At 49.1% G+C, this 20,009-nt stretch overlaps 1 protein-coding gene across 26 annotated transcripts in view; it reads right to left on the bottom strand.

The window, feature by feature from the left end:
- Nucleotides 1-20,009, bottom strand: part of TCF4 (transcription factor 4) — a 240,176-nt gene that overhangs the window by 85,820 nt on the left and 134,347 nt on the right. For 18 of the 26 annotated variants that reach the window (XM_075077556.1, XM_075077555.1, XM_075077567.1 and 15 more), the window contains 2 exons: nucleotides 10,582-10,711; nucleotides 10,037-10,086 (listed from right to left, as the gene is read on the bottom strand). The exons of 6 other annotated variants lie outside the window; for them this stretch is intronic. In XM_075077556.1, coding sequence (XP_074933657.1) covers nucleotides 10,037-10,086; nucleotides 10,582-10,711 — 180 coding nt within the window. The remainder of the gene's footprint in view (nucleotides 1-10,036; nucleotides 10,087-10,581; nucleotides 10,712-20,009) is intronic. 2 more of the 26 variants (XM_075077549.1, XM_075077560.1) reach the window with 1 other exon arrangement.

Here is a 20,009-nt window from a genome sequence, read left to right as displayed (position 1 = left end):
TATTGGAGCTCTTTATGCAATTTTTTTTTTTCTATATTTTCGCTGTGCTGATTTTTTTTGCTCATTTACTGCTTCAGTGTAAAGGCGAAAAAATACTTCAGCGCAAAAAATTAATGTTCCTTTGATAAAACACAGAGACCCTGTTAACAAATGTACTCCAGGCAGAGTGCAAGCATATCAATCTTGACGGAGTATCTTAAACTTCCACAGATAAGTTCGTCATTAACGTCCTGCTCTCCCCGCCGCGCGCTGCATCGGTCTCCCCACCCCGACCCCATGGCCAATCCGTTCTGAAATGGAAGAAAAACGTAAAGCAAATGAGATCAAATACATAAATCCCCAGCCCCAGAAGCCATCCTTTCCTAAAACCATGTTGGAAAGGCCTGATACAAGATAGGATTTAAATGCTTATATCTTAAACGCTGAACTGTGCTAATCAGAGATCTGAAGGCGCTGCACTGCTCGTACTGAATACAATCTACAGATAATATTTATAGCTACAAAATCGAATTACCGCATAGAGATTTTTCTTTTAAATCTTTAAACGCCTTTTCCTAACAATCATCCTCAAGTTCAAACAGAAAAATTAAGTGCTGAGTTTTACACTTGTGAAACTCGGCTTAATTCCAAAGTGGAAAACGAATTACACATGACATAGCTATATCGAGAAAATGATTGACGGCCGGACATGCAATCGCCATTTATCTTTGCATTTATTTACTGAAACTAATGCATTATCTCAGCGACCCTTGCCCCAGGGAGTAGGAGGGAGGCCGAGGTGCGGGGCTCGGCGGGGTGCGGGCAGGACCAGCTCCCCGGGGCAGCGGCCAGGACTGCAGCAGCAAATCCAGCTGCAGGGTCACCGCTGCCGAAACCGCACACCACTGGTGTTGCTTTTGTTCTACCGGGAGCCTTCCAGTACTGACGCTCGGTATACGCAAATAGATCGATGGAAAGTTTAAATGAAATATGTGTGTTGAGTTTAGAGGGGGGAAAAAAAGACATCCGGCTTAAGCATGCAGGGCACGTTTCATCTCTGAGAACAAACGAAGCTCCCCGGGAGCGGGGTCTGCTCCTCGGGCGCCAGCACCGTCCTAACTGCGGTAGAGGGACAAACGCCACTCGGCCTAAGGAGCAGTTCTAAAACAACTGCCTTAAAAATACTGCTGGGTATCTACTGTGTCTCCGTTCGCCCTTTCTGCAGGCACTTAGAAATCGTCTGGATTTGTTGGCCAAAACCTTCAGTCCATGAAGACGAAGTGACTTCTGCACTACCTGCAGTACTCTGAAGAGGGAGTCTCTGCTCAAGCTAAACAAAAAACCCCCCACTAGTCCCACACCTCTGTTACCAGCTGCTAAGAATGGGCCACAACTCTTCAGTACTGGATTCTTTTTTTACATCCAGTTAAACGTTGAGAAGTGTGTCAATTTTGCAGTTAAGGTTTCACCTTTCAATATACCGTACGGCCAAGGCCTAATTAAAATGCAAGTATCGGACCATCCCTTTCAAAATGCTTTTTCATGTTGAAGATATCCCATGCGATCCATTAAAAACAAAAAATTAAGGCGTTATAATCTGCGTTTTCTGCGCCTTTTAATCTATTTTAAAACAACAACACGGCATTCCGTCTGCAAAATGACTTCTTAGTCCTTCAGATGCGGTGAGCGATTTCAGGTGCGGTTTGCAACAGACAGACGGTCTTTTAACCGATCACCTCACCGGCGTACAGTAGATTTATCATTTCCTTGGTTTGACTTCATTTGCTATGTGCTAAAGCTGCATTTCCAAATTCATTTATTTACTTTAAAGCAAAAAGCAGAGCTTTGTTACAACTGGAGAAAAAAAAAAAAAACTGCGTGGACTTTAGTAAAGTTCTAATTTTAATATGGAAAAACCCAAAATAATGATGCAGGATGGTTTGCGTGCCTGGCCAGAAGGGCGAGGAGGGATGCTAGCCCGGCTGCTTCCCCCGGGGCCACTGGGTGAAGGGGATCTTGTGACCCCGATAGCGCGGCGAGCGCGACGGCCCCATGGCTGCAGGACCCCGGCAGCGCCCGGGGAGGGGCGGCCGCTGCGCCGTCGGACATGTTACTTAAGGAAAACGTAGAGGCTGCTGCGAGGAGGGGGAAAGGCGAGTACCCCACCGCAAGCGCGCCGCATTACGCAGCTCTAGCCTCGCCTCTGCGGGCTCAGACCTCAGAAGTCACCAAATTACACTAAAATATGATAAAATTACAGCCTCAGTTCCCGTTATCCGCCGTAATCCAGCTCCTACCTCGCTCCCTTGCACCTGACGCAAGATGTTAGTGGAGCCCCAGCGAGCTGCCTCCAAGCTTCCACCCCCGTTTCACCCCCCTGTCCTTGGATGCCGATCTCCAGGAAGGTCAGTTCTGTCCCGAGGAGGCTTCACCCCATGTCGCTCATCCTCAAAGCCCCCCGGAGCAGGATCCCCCCGTCCCAGGCAGGCATGGCATCGCTGCCCCGGTGCCGTTTGGCAGCTGGAGCGCTCCGGCACGTCGCCAGTGGGTGACGTTCCACAACCCACCACCAAACCCTGGGAAGCTCCAAGGCACCCAACAGGTCCAGCGTGGAGAAACGTCCCCAAACACGCTGGCAGCAGCGACGACGGCCTGGCTGATTTCCTGATACGACAGGTGGCATAGGGAAAGTCGGGGACGTTGTATTTGTTTTGGAAAAGTCCCACTTCAGTTGGATGTTTGAAGGGAAATTCATACGGTTGGGTTTTTTCACTTGAGGTAGGAAGTCTGCAAAGTCTGCACAACAGGCACAAGCAGTGCTTCCTCACCTCCCAGCGAAATTATCAAGGCTTTGCCCATGGAAATCAGAATAAAGCTGTGGAAGAACTCCAGGTGGCATCCCAGTAGTATTTCTCTTTTCTTGATTTTTGGAACCAAGCAGGTGTTTCCTTAGGATGTACAACTGAGTCATACATTTCCTTATCTGTCTGGCCAGCAAGGTCAGAGCTGTGTAAATACACACAACAGCGAGCGCAGATAGACGGCGTCTCCAGTCTACGAGGGGAACCTTAAATTAAGATAAAAGAAGGAGGCTCTTGCCATTAAAACTGAGGCCTGGGAGATTTTACCTGCTGATTCCTCAACAAAATCAACTAATCTTTCAGTTCCTCTCTTCTCTTTTAACACAACTGAGATGATATTTGACTTCTCCCGCTCTTTATTCCGGTTGTAAAATCTTCTCCACAAGAACTCTCTCATTATCTACATTCAAAATGACGTGCGGTGCCAGCGGTTGCAATCCCGCTCCTCGGTGCAGCCCAGCTCCCACCGCCGGACCCGGCTCCTTCACCCCGAGCCCACTCGCGTCTATCTGACAAACGAAGAGCGAAGTAAATGCCACGGCCAGAGGTGAAGCCGCTGGCAGGGGAGGGAGCTGAGCCCCAAGCCCCCTTCCCAAGCAGGACATCGCCCGTCTTCCCCAAGGGCTCCGTCTTCCCCAAGGGCTCCTACAGATGCAGCTTCCAAGGAGATGCTTCAACCTGAGGAGCCACCACCTCCTCCTCTTTCCTCCATTTTTAAGCCTTTTATTTATTTTAAAGCTGTTGCTTCTACTAAATTAACCTTGGAAGCCAGAAGGACGTGACCGTGACCGCTGGCCGAAGCCACGGTCTCCGTTGCACTGAGCGGCCGGGCCACGGCTGCTTTTACAGCCACGGCTTTGCTCCCTTTCCCTTTCGCTGCAGCCACTTTCGGGGACGAGGGACGCTTGGGGACACTCCGCCTCTGCTCGAGGAGACACGAGGGAACACGCGCAGGGTGAGGCACCTCAGTCAAGAAAGAGGTGGGAACGTAGGGCAGGGTCGTGGCGGGAGAGCCCGGACCCGCCGAGCATCGCCCCGCTGCGGCCCCCGCGGCGGCCGGCACGCGCCGTTCAGAGAGACGGGGGCTTCTCAGCACAGCCAGGTGTCCGGCTGCGAAACGAGAGCCGCGTCACCTCCCGCTCAGGGTTCACTATCGGCAGGGTGCAAGCTGGAGTAACTCCGCCACCGTCCTCCCGTTTCGCTAGCTACCGACCGGATCTCTTACTGTAACGCGAACCCCCCCCGCCTTAAAGCATCCTAAAACCAGCTCCGCGCCAGCTCTGCCGCGCGCCGGCGGCGATGGAGCCACGGCAGCAAAAGCGGTGGTTCACAACGGCGACTCCAGACCATGCGGTTACGTGAGCTCCTCTGGATGCTCCTGCAGCAGACGAGGCAGACTGGAGAGGCTGTTTCCCCAAGGCTGCTGAACCGTGGGCGCTGCTGACCCCCCCCAGCGCTAGGACAGGGGGACAACCCCCGCAGCTCAGCCAGCACCTTCGGCTCCGCGCCCAGCTGCAGCAGCCCGCAGAGCGCGGCGGTTGCGGTCCGCCCTGGGAAGGGGCTGCAAGGAGAGGCGTGTGGTCGGGGATTCGGGACAGGCCGAAAGCTGCATTTATTGCATTTCTATGCATTGCAATTTTAGTATTTTTATTGCACTTATTGCATTATTATGCATTGCATTTTCCTTATTTGTATTGCATTTATTGCATTATTATGCACAGCATTATTGGCATTATTATTGCATTTATTGCATTATTATGCACATAATTTTTCTTATTTTTATTGCACTTGTTGCATTATTACTCATCGCATTTTTCTTATTTGTATTGCATTTATTGCATTCTTATGCATTGCATTTTTCTTATTGCATTTATTGCATTATTATGCATTGCCTTTTTCTTATTTTTATTGCATTTATTGCATTATTATGCACAGCATTTTTCTTATTTTTATTGCACTTATTGCATTATTACGCATCGCATTTTTCTTATTTGTATTGCATTTATTGCATTCTTATGCAATGAATTTTTATTATTTGTATTGCATTTATTGCATTATTATTTATGCATTTATTTAGCATGGGTTGAGAGCCTGAATGCCTCTCTCCTGGGGCAGAGCAGGACGGGGGATTTCGGTTTGGGTTACAGCTCCCGGGTCTGCCGTAAACGGGGATCAAACAGCTGCAATCACCCACTCTCCCCGCGGAGCTAAGGGAGCAGGAGGCCTTGGTGCAGTTGGAAAGAAAAGGAGTGCCCACGGAGAAGGAAAATGGAAAGGGAATATATTGGCCCTAACAACTGTACTTGAGAGCACGTTTACTAGACGATGATAATACCGAAAGAAAAAGCACTGGCGACGGAGGAGACGCGTGAGCCGAGCAATTCAGCGTACCCGGGCCCGCTACCGGGGAGCTTGGCCACAAAGAAGAGCAACTTGAGACGCAGAAAGCCTGCAGACGGCCTTTGCTGGGCTCAGGCGCCCGCCTTCGCTCTCAGAGGAGAAAAGCCTGCCTCGGCCACGCAGGGGCTCAAAGGCAGCGTCACCACTGCCGTTCTTCCGAGCTGCTCCCGCTTCTGTCCCAGGAGCCCCTCCTTCTGCTGAAGCACGCAGTCCTGCTCCAGGAAAGCCAGAGAAGCCCTCGCACCGCGCCGCCGATGACCGGCATCACAAGCTCTCCGTGCGGCTTCATTTCTGAGCTTTCTCCTTGTCCTCGCGGTCTCGCGTTGCATTACAGGCGCGACCTGCTGGAGATCAGGCACCACTCCCCTGTCGCAGCGCCACCGCGGCGGGCTTCAGCCAGGATGATCTAAGTTCGTGTAAAAACACCACTCAAACATGACCTCTACCGCCTAAGCCCTACCCTCTTGGCTCAGTTCTTCCCCCAAAGGCTTCCCATTCCATACCCCGTTCCTTCCCAGACGCTTCCAACTCTACATACCAGTGCAGCCGGCTCATTCCTGACTCTTACCGGTCAAGATGAGAAAGACAGAAAATGCCCCATCGCTTGGCAAACACTTAATGAAAAAGGCCAGATGCGATTAAAACATCAGCAGCAAAAATGGATGAAGGCTTCAGGTTAAAGATTAACGGAACAGCAAAGCCTGGGGATGAAGTTAGGGGTGAGGCGGGGACCGGTGCAGCGGAGCCGCGAGGATTGCGCGACGCTAGGCGACGGCAGCATCCGACACTCGTAAAGAACGTTGCACCGAATGACTGCAAAGCCTCTCATAAAGCAGCTGCCGTCATCGCTCGGTGAAGGCGGCTCCGGCCCGCGCGTCCAGCCAGCGTTCACGTCCCCTCGCGTTCGGTGCTGAATAAACACCCAGGTCAAACCTTGCCCGTGGGTAGGTGCCTACCGCCCGCACCAGCCGGGGTACAAACCGCTACCACGTCATAGCTTGGTAAAGCGGCACGGGCACTCGACAAGGAGAAACAAGTTTTAACCGAAACCCCTCATTTTTTTGCCATAATAGTCATGCCCGTATCTCATCTGCGGTTGGCTCAATCCAAAGTACCCCGAGCCTCGCCGCGCCGCTCGAGTCACAGCAGAGCTTAAGGCGGAAAGCTCCAGTCTGCGACGGTCCCAGTGAAACCCCTCGCCCCAAGGAGGCTACATCGAGTCTGTTAAGTCCAAGGAAGCGCGTCAGGCCGCGTTATTTCATGGGCAGGGACCCAGGACGCGGAGGGACTGTGCGCGGCCATGCGCGGGCAGAGCCGGGGGGAGCCGGCCCCCCGTCCCGCCGCGGGCGTGCAGGCGCGTTCGGGTTACAAAAGCTGCGGTGAGCGCGACCGTCTGCAACCTCAGAGCTGGGAGAAGCTCCGCCGAGGACACCGTGAGCACGCTGGGCAAAGTCAACCTTGCCACGCACCGCGGCAGAGCACCCTGAGCCCCCGCTGCCGTCGGACAGGCGCCAGGGCACGCAGGGAACGCAGCCACCCCCACCTCAAGCCGTCCTTTGGACCAAGCCTTCCTTCGGACCAAGCTTTTGGAGTTCAAGCCTTCGGTTCCAGCTCAGCTCCAGGCCCGTCTCCGGTTTGTAACTGGTGTGACGAGCTGCGGCTGAGACCGGCCGCAGGGCTCCAGCCCGGGCAGGAGTGTCACAGCCCGGCCGGGACGCACGCCCACCCCCCCCGAGCACACCTGGAAGAGCCTCACCTCCTCAACTCCCAGTTCTGCTAACATCTTTGTTATTTTTTTAAACTCGGATTGTTTCCATAGTCTAATTTACTTTGTTTTCCAAACTCGTAGCTATTTCTTATAATAAAGGGGAGCTGATACAACATATTTATTACCATTTATCATTGAAACTTCTATAAGACTACTTATGAATTAATCAACAATAACTGCTTTCACAGCCGCTGCTGCATTAATCTCCATATCCACTGCATAAATCACATTGAGAACAAGTTAATATACATATTTTAAGAGAAATACAGCAATATTTCCACCCTATCAACTAAGTATATTATAATCTAGTTAGGCAATTTATAAATGCACATCCCTCATTTGGCGTCATAAATCCTAGCGGCTCGGCGTGCCACAATCTATAACCTAAATATAATCTGACCTTTCATGGGGTATTCGTTCTGCGTGAGACACGCAGGTGCCTTTTCTAAAGCAGCGTCGTTTCAAATGAAATGTGTGATTCATGAGACGTGAAGACAACAAGACCCGAACACCTCTCTGCACGTTCCCCTCACAAAGGCCGTGCTTCCTTCCGAGCCGTCCTATTCCTGTATTCGCATTACCGGACTTGTAGTTTAATTTACTTATTACTTTAATGTGCTTATTCTTGGAAGACAGAGCTGCAGGTGATTAAAATATTCAGGAATACCTTTTTATATTTTATTTTCTAATAAATTGCACAGCTCATTAAAATAATTTGAAGCATTTAAAGCGCATGTTCTACTTTAAGATAATTTCGCTTAAAAATAAAAATACTGTTAAAACAGTTGAGAGTATTGAGCGGCAGGAGTACTTCTGTTCTGTACAACTGTATTCACGAGAAATTAAAGGAAGCACACATTTGAGACCAATCTGCCACAAACATAAATTGCCTTTCATTCTTTCGAAGCAAGAAGCAATCCATAAAGAACTTTCGCAGCAGCTATAAATCCCCGCATGTCGACGCTCCCAGCGGAACCGCCGCCACCCTTCCCCGCGCAGCCAGGGCAGGTACCATTTTACTGGACGTATCTTTTATTCCACGGCTACAAAAGCACCCCCGGAAAAGCCCTGAGACGGTCACCTGCTCTGTAGAGCGGTACTTTAAATCGTAAAAAATGCAGGCTTGGGGTTCCCCCCCCCCGCCCACCCCCCCGCGAACGACCGAGGAAAGCGCAGCACGGCTCCCGAGGCACCCCACGCAACGCCGAAGCGCTGCCGGCTGGTGCCAGGAGCACGCAAACCAGGGCGCTGCACCCTCCAGCGCCGCCGGCGCCGCGGCACGCTCGGCTCCGCTCGGCATCGCCCCGAGCATGGGGCGCCCGGCCCCCGGCCGCGCAGAGCCGGGGGGACACGGCACGTGAGGCGGCCGGGAGAACTGCTTCAAGTTTCATCCGAATGAAATTCACCTCTAACTTCAAGCGTAACAGTCCCTATAAAAACCTTCGGGGAGGAGATTAGCTATTGCTGGAAAGGGGTCCAATAAAAACCCAAACCAAAAAACACAGAGTGAAATAGATTTAAAATACACGTGTGGAAACTTATTTTTAATTAAAAAAAAAAAATAGTATGATGACTTTACTGGAAACTGGCATTTGAGAATTTCCATATTTCAGCACCCTGCAACAAAAGATTTATGTTTGTATCTGCTTAATATTATAAAGATTGCAATAATCCAGGCGATTAAATTAGGATGCTCGTAGGTGTTCTTCTCTTTCAGAATAAAATTTTATCATTTATGAAGTGACCAGGAATGAAACTTCTCTTTAGCAGGGTCACGACAAGAACTGAAGCTTTAAAAGTGTGCTAGTTTGCGAACTGCAAATTTACTCAGATTTAAGGGAAAAACATAAACCCCTTCTGAGCTTAACATGCCAATTTGTTATATATTCCGCAAGACTGATTGCCACTCAGCTCCTCCTAATAACCAGATTTAGAGATAAAACAAATAGAGTGATCAGGTACGAAGGGGAAGCTCTCTCCTCTTGAGTGGTTTGTTTTCTGTTTGCAGATATCGACACGAAAATATCTATTAGGTGTTTTTAAAGGAACGGTGGAGAAAAAATCACGATAAAAATACTAGAATAAAATGCACTCTTCAGCCATACGACCCTTTACGCTGTATTTACTGAAATGCCGTATGATGTCTTTTAAAACTGCTATTTTAGATATAATTTACTGGCTTTAAAACTAAACGCTCTCAAAAGACCTACTGCACCTTGGTACAGCTTCTTCAGGAAAAAAAAAAAAACAAAAAAAAAGGCTTTTTACACAATGACAAAAATCCTGAAACCGAACAGAATCATTATTTGGATCACGAAACAAAGGACTTCACCGAACCAAAGAGAAACGCCAACTCCCGACCGGGCGACGCGAAGATTTCGCCATCACGCTGCAAAATGTGATGCCGGATGGCATCTGCAGCCCTCCTTACAAAGAGGTAGCGGGGATATTTGTTAAAACATCGGGGAAAACCCCGCGTAATTAGCAGCGCTGTCGTTATTGCCTGAGCAACCCACAATGCCTCTGGCAGCAGCTGGATGCCAGCGGTTGACACCTGGGCTCACCCCCAGCCAGCTCCTGCTGCGGGTCCCGCAGCTCCGCCACCTCGCCTGAGAATGAAGACGTTTGCCCCGCGTCCCGCGCCGAGACCCACGGAAATCTCTCGTAAACCCTCTCTGCGCATCTCTCCGAACGTGCAAATCCATAAACCATCATCCGCCCGACGAAGAAGCTAACCGGCACGTGGAAGGGACGCTCGCCCCGCGCGGGTCCACGCCGCCCGCGCCCGGGGCGGCTCCTCCGCGTCCGCCGCGGAGAAGCCACGCGAGCGGCGCCCGCTCGTCCCCGCCGCGCGATCCATCGCTTCCAAGTCGGGACAAGCGATGAGATTCGCGAACTCTCCTTACCTTGCCCTCAGCCTCTAAGCGCCACGCGCTCTGCAAGCCCGCCAGCGGGCTCGCTCCTATCTGCCTGCAACCGAACAAAGCCGCCGCGACCGCACGCAAGCGAGCAGACGAGCGGTACTTACTGAAGATGGCAAACCTGGAGGAACTTTTCGAACTTTCTTTGTTTGTACTTCTGAAAAAAGACAAAACGGTGTCTTCGTAAGACAGGCTTATTGGTTTTTGCTGTGTTTTTCCGCCCCCCCCACCCCTTGCACCGAGATTTTCTACGGACCCAGCCGCTAACCGCCCTGCCCGCCGTCTCGCGCCAGGCTTGCAGCAGGTTCGGCAACACCGAGTGGATGCCACTGCTCTTAAGTCTGACGGTAAAATGTTGGAAAATTGTTCATATTTTCATCCTGAGCGTTAGGGCCTTTGTTTTCGCCTTGCCCGGATTTGCTTTGAAAAAGCGATTTTTTTAAAGGCTCCTTGCACGCTCGACAAAGAGGACGGAGGGGAGCAATCGGCTAACGTTAAACAAACCCCTCCGCGAGTCCTGGTGGCGTACGCGTACGCTCTGCCACTTATTGTCTTTATTTCGAAGTATTGCTAAATGGGACGAAACTCCGAGTATTTGCTGAAACGGAAAAAGAAGGAAAAAAAAAAAAAGGTTGAACACAAAGTCACTCACCCATAGAGGTGCTGTGGAGAGGCCTCCGCCGGGGGTTATTGCTAGAATACTGATAGTACTGGGAGCCAGGCTTAGTGGGGGAGAGCGCTCCTGGGTTGCCAATATCCATGTCACCTCCAAGGAGACTTTGCTAAAAGATTAAAAATATATACGTGTGTGCGCGTGCATGTTAAATCCGACTTTCCTCATCATTAGCTATTTCTCATTCCTAAAAATAACACGGTAAAGAAACCTTCACAAGCGGCTGAAACACGGAAACAAGAACCTGCCACAATTTTAAAGGAGACATTACAAAAATTCCCAGTTTCCCTTCCTAGGAAAACACAAAGTGATTAATTTAAAACGCTATTTAATTGAAAACATTATTTACATTTAAAGGAGACTTATTGCCTACTTATTCAAATGCGATCAGTGTTTTAAAAACTTTTGGAGCTCTGTTCATATATTTGAAAGTAATTTAGTTTCGTTGCTGCAAACAGGATAGTTAAGTGCACGGATTCAACAATAATAAAAGTTTTTTTAAAAAAAAATCATCCTGCTGTTGACAGAGCGGTTGGCTCCGTGCGCATGAAACAGCCTCATTGTCTGTCCCCGCGCAAGGGAAAAGTCGTATCTGCCAACTAAATATATCAGATTCTGCCATATAAAGATCTGCACAGCAGGCTGTACGTCCTACGTGATTATAACGTGAAAATAAGATTATACGTTATTAATATTTTGTGCAATGCTATCAGAAGAAAAAAGCACCTCAGAAAACCCAAAACAATAAACGCTATTGTACAGCACCAGCAGCAGCAGCAGCGGACTTTCAATATATCCATTTTACGCCCGTACCGTTAACTAACAAGATGCATCCTAGTGAACGCAACGCTTTCTCAGCTGCGAAAGGACCGTGGTTCCCGTACAAGAGCAGAAAGCGGTATCTGAGCCACGCTACAGGAAAAATTATCAATCTTTAAGAGACTATGACAGAAGAACAATTTCCTGAGTAACGTTCTATTTGCTATAAACTACGGTGAAACTTACCCATAATATATAAATCCCCTGATTATACTCTGCATTGAACACATTGTTCTTTTAATTATTCTGATACGCAATAAAACAGGTGTAGATACTACCATTTATATTAAGAACAAATTTACCGTTTAATAAAGAAATTTTAAAATTAAGTACCAAAAATCTAACTTTATCGTTACTTGTAATCAACTTTTACTGACTGAACTAATTACTGTACTTGATAAAGTACAGAATGTGTTTTCCCTAATCTAAATTCTAATCACCATGTCACTCACAACAGACTTAGTAATGCTTCACTAACACACTATTCACATGCAAAATACTCTAAATAGGCCAATTATGACTCTGCCCCTGTTCCCTGGTTAACCCGCTGAGAACTGAAAAATTTCACAAGGCAGTCACCAACTAAAACAAAGGCTCCTTGTTTTAAATTAAGACAGTCTTTTTGATTCCTAAATAGCTCAACAAAGTGGCATGTCTTCTGCTGAAAGCAGTTGGTCAAATATGACCCATGAGCTGGAAAATCAGAAATTAAAACATCCTTACTCCTTGACTATACTTCTAAAAACATTTAAAGATAACTTTTGATTCTAGAAAACTATATTCCTCTTTTTCCCAGAGAGGCTGAATGAGAATCGCGGACGAGGGACGGACAAACGGGCTCCGACGGATTGGGGCTGAAACCCTGTCTTGGTGCGCAGCCTCGCGCCTGCCTTTACAGACCTCGCGGAGACGCAAAGATACAAAAACGCCAGTCAGAAGGCACTTTTTGCTAATATCTTTACGTTCAGCTAATGTCTAATATACACCTGCGATGACTATGCTCCTTTTAATAAACAGCACCTGCACCGGCAAAAATGGTTGCGAGTCTATTGCATAATGGCAGAGAAATGTATGCAAAAGCTCCCCGGAAAAAAGGGTTATCGATTCATTGTGAATATCCTCTGAAAATAAACAGGATTTTATTGAACGTCTCGGAGCGCTTCAGAATGAAACAGCGCTAAGCACAGAAACTCTCTTCAGTCATATATTTTTATCACGTATACGTTTTAACATAAAGACAGACCTGCTAAATCTGTGCATGGTTTATCCATATGTCGGGTAGTCTGAAAGACTTAGAGCCATCAGCTGTATACATTCCTATACCCAGCCTACTAGATTTCATTTGACTTAAATAAATAAAAAAAAATATATATATATATTTAAAAGACAGCGTTTGCGAACTATTTTAGATTAAACAAGATTCACTTTAGGAGCATAAAACGTACACATACCCTATGTTGTTTTTGTTTTTCCATCCCAACATTTTTCTCTATAAAAAGATGCAGGGGTTTCTACGGGGGGCGAAAAATCCCAAACTTGTATTATTATATTAGAAGGAAACACGTAGACCGGGCTTAAAGGCTTGCGCGCCTTTTGTTCGCTTGGCGATGGAACACCGCTCTCCGCCACCAGTTGCGCTTGTAAAGCCCGCTCCTTCCCCTGGACCCACCAGGGAGCTGCTGGCGCCCGGGTGACGCTCGGCCCAGGTCTGCTGCCCCGGGGTGGGTGCTGCCCGCCGGGGGGCCTCGGGCGCCCCGACTTCACGCTACGTATTTCACTCTCAACAAATTCGATGAAAAATGAATTTTTTTTTTTTTAAAAAAAAAAAAAAACGCATCGCGAAAAATTTTCACCGCAACTGTCGCAGGCTCCTTTCTTCGCTCTCTTAAAGAAAAAACACACAAATAAGCCGAACCAGAGCAAAGCCCCCTCCTTTGTCTCCCACGGGACAGAGAGGTGCTTACAAGGTAGAAGAGAGGTGGGTTTGTGCGTTAAGAGGGCCTCACCCGGCACTCCGGGGAGGAAACTATGGTAAAAATATATATGTAGTGATTCCGAGATGCTTGTAAAAGGAACAATGGGCATTTATTACTGTTCAGCCTACGTGTCACTCTGCTAATGGCCTGCAACAAAGAGAGAGATAAAACGTTTACAAACCGCAGTGCCACCGGTTACGCAGCCTCTGGAGCTCCCGTTCGCTCCCAACTGCAGCTCGGGAACGCAAGGAATCGTTAGGCATCGAAGTCAACGTTTCCCGCTAAGAAACGATGAGCTTAAAAGCCAAGGGTTACGTTCGCCAAACTCCTCTGCCGGCTTCGGGCAGGGGTTCAGCGCACCGAGAGGCTCTGCGTGCTGGCGGCGGTGAGCTCCGGGCGCGAGCAGGACAGCCGGCGGGGCGCGAGGCGCTGCGAACCTTGCGGTTCATCCGCATCAACCCTGCAGGCACAGCCTTGCCTTACAGCACCCGCCGTACGGACCGCTCCAGCCTCCCAGACCCGCGCCGTTTGCAGCCTTATTTGTTTTCTGATAAACAAAGCTAGTCGGATATCGAAGTTGCCGGTTGAATGTTAAGAGTTCGAGCTAAAAACAATCACGGGAGGGAGGGGGGAAAAAAAAGCTCCAGAGCAAAATCTTTTTTCACATTGAGCCAGGCAGCTGTACCTTTTATCGATCGCAATGGTTTTGCTTTTCTCGATCCTGTCCTCTTTCTAGCCATTTGTAAAAGAAGTCCCCGACTAGCGAATCCTGCCTCCAAAATCTGAATAACTAGACAAAGAATTAAAGCCGGGTAGGGGAAAATATGCACGCGCCATGACGAAGTAATAGCCATATGGATATGATATTACCCCTCCTGGAAAAAGCAAACGTTGTTTCCATTGCAAACCTGAAGTTTTGCTTTTTGAATGGAAATCACGTGAATTTCACGCATATATTTGCTTCAGACCTAATAGGTAGGAAATATATTTAAGAAAAGATGTTTTATTTTTCCTTTGTTACAGAAACAGGTGAAATTAGAGTAGGACGGAGCGCTGCATTTTACTAACAGAACGTTAATTCAGATTAAAGGAAAATGGCCTCGAAGCTTGTAATCCGGACGCCTCTGAAAACACTGATCAGGGAAAAACACCTCAGAAAAGGCCTTTTTTTGTGTGTTGTTTGTTTTTTTTTTTTTTTCCTGACAACCTGGATATATATTTTTTATTTTTTAACATCTTCACGCTACGCCGTGAGCCCGGATCAAACACGCCGTCACGGGGATGTTGCCGGCAAGAGAAAGAAACGGGCTCAGATGAGAACAGACCACGCTCCTTTCCTGAACGACTGCCAAACGTTTGCGGGTCGCGCTCGCGTTTTGAGTGCTCCCGCGCGCACAGCTGCAGCGCCGCGCGCCGCCCCCGACCCGCCCGGGGTGGAGCGGCCGCGGGGCAGACGCCCCCCTCGCCGAAGCGTCGCGCCGGTGCGATGGGAGGCAAACCGCCGCGTCGCACGCGGCCGCTCCCCTCGTGTCGCCCGGCGCCCGAGGGAGGTTTCCTCTCGGTGGGAGAGGGTGAGGAGCGGGGATGAAGGCTGAGACGGCCGGGGTCCTCGCGTCCGTAGGGACGGCCGGCAAACGGGCAGACCGGAGCGGCGTCGCGCCGTCGGTCCTCACGCGGGGACGGCCGCCCTGCGGGTGGGAGGGTGGCCCCGTGCGGCTGGAGGTGCCGGCCGGCGGCGGGGCCGACCCCCGGAGCCACGCGAACACGGGCTCGTGTACAGATCCCGTCCAACTTCATCGGCCGGCTTGCCCAAATTATATCGTTTTCAAAGCAAGTCCTTTTCTGCAATAAATTTCACGTGCATGATGAGAATCCATAGAATCATAGAATCGTTAAGGTTGGAAAAGACCCTTAAGATCATCGAGTCCAACCGCTAACCTATCACTGCCAAGCCCACCACTAAACCGTATCCTCAAGCGCCACGTCTGCCCTTCTTTTAAATACCCCCAGGGACAGTGACTCCCCCACCTCCCTGGGCAGCCTGTGCCAGGGCCTGACAGCCCTTTCGGTGAAGAAGTTTTTCCTAACATCCCAAATTCAATGCACTTTATCTAAAAAAACCCAGAGTCCTGCTATTTTTCACGATGTTGCACCGTTTCATGCATTAAAATTCTTTACACTTTTAAAGACCAAAGCCTGTTTGCTTGCTTTATTCGCATTTAGGCCTTGCTGGCTCTCCCTGCGAGCACCACGTCTCTGCATTGTTCCCTCTGCTCTGGCTCCGACATCTTCGTGGGCTGGGAAAGTAGGTCAGGGAGGCGGTGGTCCCACGGCCCCCGCGCCTCCCCGGGGAGCCCCCGACCGGCACTGAGCTCCCGCTCGGCTGGGGTACCCAACCGGCGGCGGGGGCGGGGGACCCTGCAACTTCATCATGGGTTTTTTCCAGAAAAAAAGAGCAGAAGGGAAGGTGTCCTGTTCTCCCTCAACACTAAAAACGCCGCGGGTGCCGTGCGGGCGCCCCACACTGCGATTCGCGATGCTCGACCTCAAGGGCTGGGTCACGGCAATCGGGCTCCTCGGTGCTCGGTCGCGGCTGACATCCTCCTGCCAAATACCTGCTCTTCGCCTGTTCCTCTTAAACCGTCTCCATTTGACCTCTCGACATCTATTCTGTTGCAAATTTGCAAACAAAGCAACTCGAATTTGTTGAAATCGCATCCGATTTATGCCGAAACAGACAAATGGGAGTTAATCTCTTTCAGATTTTTTTGTTTGTTTTTTTTTATACAACAAATTTCTCACTGCAAGCGGCCTGCTTTCCTCTCCTCTAGCAAAATCACAGGATACAGGATTATAGCTCATCATCCAGATTTCAGCTGCTCTTACATGCTCTGTCCTCAGTTTATGAATTTTCACTTAAGTCAGGTTAACTAAGTCATGCCCCATACACATCTGAATCATTTCTTGGTTATTTCCTTCTGTGATTTCAATCCTCTGGTTTTAATCAAATTATGAAACTAAATTTCCACTTATCATGTGACTATCAGGGCATCTGTTCATAATCTGTCCAATTCCTACAACTACTCTTTTCTGTGGCTTTTGGAAATTTGGCAGCTCTCTGGAGAATCTTCTGTGTGTCATGTAGGTCCAGGATTTCTCTCTAACGCCGAGCGTAAATCGCAACCCACCGACGGCAAACACAGAGCAACGGTTCCCCGGGGCTTTGCCGAGCGTGTTCTCAAGCTAAGGTGCTGTTTTCCTTTTTCACTCAACCAACCGTCATTCTTGAAAGTATCCACAGAAAAATTTTGACTTTTAGAGAACAAAGGAACTTGTCTCGCAGAGATTTAATTTTTCACAGAGATTTATCTTTTTCAAGAACACTCACGTCTATGAAGTGAGAGAAATTTTGATATGTTTATCTTATTTTCTCTATCTGATGGCAAATAACCTTTTGTTTCATTTCTGCTGCCTTCTAGGGCAGCACCTTCAGATAGCTGTGCGCCGTGTTCAGCAGTTTTCTTTTGACTTTGACCTTTTCCATTAAAAAATGCTTGCAGGTATTATCAAATAATTTCTCATGTTCAACCAACCCTTGTGCATTAATGTCATCAGTATTAGTTCTCTAGGTTTTTAGATTTTTTTTTCACTATCTCCTCCTCTGCATAATTTAAAATTGCTCTTTAAGCCTAAACCTTTCTGGAGTCATTTTTCCCAGTTGTGCTTTTTGAGCATCGACTATAATATCAGCACAACAACAGCAACTTCCAAAGTTCATCTGCTGGTTTCAGCAGCATTTCACAGACGCAGAGTTGCTCTTAAATGTGGCCGGGGTTCAGCCACCTCTGCCCAGCGAGGATTTCAGATCCGCTCCTGTCCTCGTTCCCCTCATCTATTTCAGGCGAGCAGGAGGAAAAAAAACACCTTTGGAACTTCTTACCTAATTTTTCCCAAATTTCCTCTTGGTGTTTGCTTGCTTCTTCCCATCCCTTCATTCACCATTAGGCATGATGACTCAGATTATTATACTGCTGCTTGATTATCACTAAAGGTTAGTTACTTGTTTGCATTAATGATCCCCATCTTTCACATTTACAGTGAATGATTTCACCATCAATTGCAGAGCCTTTGCTGTTTTTCTGAAGCTTTAGCATAATGAAAATATTTCATTTCCTACTATATGGGGAGAAATGGATTAAAAGCGCCTCAACTGAACAAGTACAATTTCAAAGGGAAGAGGGGACTTTCTCCTCCACTAAGCAGTTCTGTAAAATACAGTCTTTGCTCAGTTTATGATTTTCTGCTGTCCAGTTTACGCTTGAATCCTTGGAGCTGGAAATACCTCCTTTACTGCAGTTCAAATGAAAATCCTAGCACTCTCGCTGCTGCAGAGAGCGGCAAAACACGGTGTAATATATGCTTATATTTGCTGTGTAACGTGTATGTAGGGATGCATCCACACGCACACACGGAACCGGGCCTCCCGTCCAGGTCCCTGACTTTTCCGGACGCTGACAACCTGGCACCCCGCTCCGCCAGCCTCCACACCCGGCCCAGCGCGCTGCCGCCTCCTCCCCAGCCTCCCCCCAGCAAAGCACCACCCGGCTCCTCCGTGCTCGCTCGGAGGCAGCGGTGAGGACATTCTCCCTGCTTTGTTATTAGTCTTTCAGAAGATAAGTTTTCATTTACGTGCTGAAATTGAGCCAAATGACTATAGTGTTTAAAAACAGACGCTTAAATACAGGTAATGCTCATATAAATATGTCCCGCTGCGTAACAAGCACTGAAAGGGGAAAGTCCTCATGGTGGCTGGGGAAGAGGGATGGGGTGGGGAACATGCCACTGCGTCCACCCTTGAAGGGCCTCAAAAAAACATAGAATCACAGAATCATGAAGGTTGGAAAAGACCTCTGGGACCATCAAGGCCAACCCAACACCCCCAGGCCTCCTAAACCATGGCCCCAAGGGCCACGGCTGCACGTCCTTTGAACCCCCCCAGGGACGGTGACTCCCCCACCTCTCTGGGCAGCCTGTGCCAGGGCCTGACCGCTCTGGCAGGGAAGGCATTTCCCCTCATCTCCAACCTAAACCTCCCCTGGCGCAGCTTGAGGCCGTTCCCTGTCGCCCTGTCCCTGGTGACTTGGGAGCAGAGACCAGCCCCCCCCTCACTCCAGCCCCTCTCAGGCAGTTGTAGAGAGAAACCCATTAAAAAAAAGAGAAAACCCCTAAAAACTAACAAAGCTTCTGGGTTTCCTACCGCCCAGAAGGGCTGGCATTTGGTGAGGGTGGCTGGGGAAGATGAACCTGAGTGATCTAAGGGACTTCAATCAAAGCCCGGTGTTTTACGGTTAGAAAGTCCCCCCGTGCTTCTAACTGCGCCCACAGAAAGAGCTGGGTTTGGGCTTTAAGTCGGTTTTTGCAAAGCCCTGACGTTGCAGGTGGCCGAGGCGCGATGCAGGACCGGCTCCAGTATTTGCCGCGGCTGAAGCTGCTCCGCGTGGCTCCCAGCGAGGATCATCCCCGCGCCGGGGCTGCCGGCTGCGGCTGTGCTCCAGCGCTGCGCCCTGCCCCGGGGGCGGCCCCGGGCACCGGGGCGGTCTCGATTTAAACACCGGCTTCAGCACCTACAGGCCCCCCCGGCCATGGGAAATCAGCCGAGATTGCCGCGGACCCCCCGATATGTTACAGTGCTGTGTCGGGAGGGAACCGCCCCGGGCTGAGAAGGTGAACCACATAAAAAGCCCATTCCTGGGAAAATTCACCCCAGAATGGTGTCCAGTCAGTCAAACATCACGAAAATCCAGCGCTTTGGACCTTGACAGTGCTCCCATGTCCTCACATACCGTGATACCGCGCGGCAACATTTAGAAGACTTTGCAAGCAAGGAAATGAAGCAAGCTCAGAGCAACTGTAGTTATTCAGTTCACACAAAAACGTGGAGCCAGTTTGGCTGAACGTGAATATTATCAGAAGCACGCTGGCAGAGCCATTTTCCAGGACAGAAGATTCGGTACGGAATTAAACAGCCCTCAGTTTAGCCCAGGATAAATGCTCTGAAGTCACCGGGGGCCTCCTGGGTGTTAATGAGGGAAGAATTTGGCCCATGAACAGCAGCTGGATTTTTGGGGATTGCTGAATATAGCGAAGCATTGTCTGCAGTATTTTTACCGAGCGCCAGTGTGCTGCTAGAAAACAGGCTTGCCACATCATTGGGGTTCAGCTGATCTACAGCATCTTCCGAATTTATCCAAAAAATCCCATTCCGCTCAAAAGTGCAAGCCAAATACCTCTGGTGAGACGCTCCAGGTATACAAAAGTGCACAGTATCAGAATATTAATGTATGGTTAGAAAAGGGGACCATAAAAACTTAGGTAGTGTTGAATAATAATCAGATAAACCTGGTATTTGTCGGAATATATACATATTGGAATTGCTGACTACATTATGAACCACATGTCCTGGTATCCCTGTTTTTCACAGTGCCTCCCAGAACACAAATATCTGCATTTCCATGCAACGCTGAAGTTCAGAACATCTATAAGAGCCCATTTCTCCAAACATCTCCAATCCTATACCATCTGGTAGGTATCAGCATTGCGGTCACTTATGGC

The sequence above is a fragment of the Phalacrocorax aristotelis genome, chromosome W (assembly GCF_949628215.1).
Source record: "Phalacrocorax aristotelis chromosome W, bGulAri2.1, whole genome shotgun sequence".
Classification (NCBI taxonomy): domain Eukaryota; kingdom Metazoa; phylum Chordata; class Aves; order Suliformes; family Phalacrocoracidae; genus Phalacrocorax; species Phalacrocorax aristotelis.
Note: the sequence above shows the minus strand (reverse complement) of the source record. Positions and strands in the feature narration are given on the sequence as shown.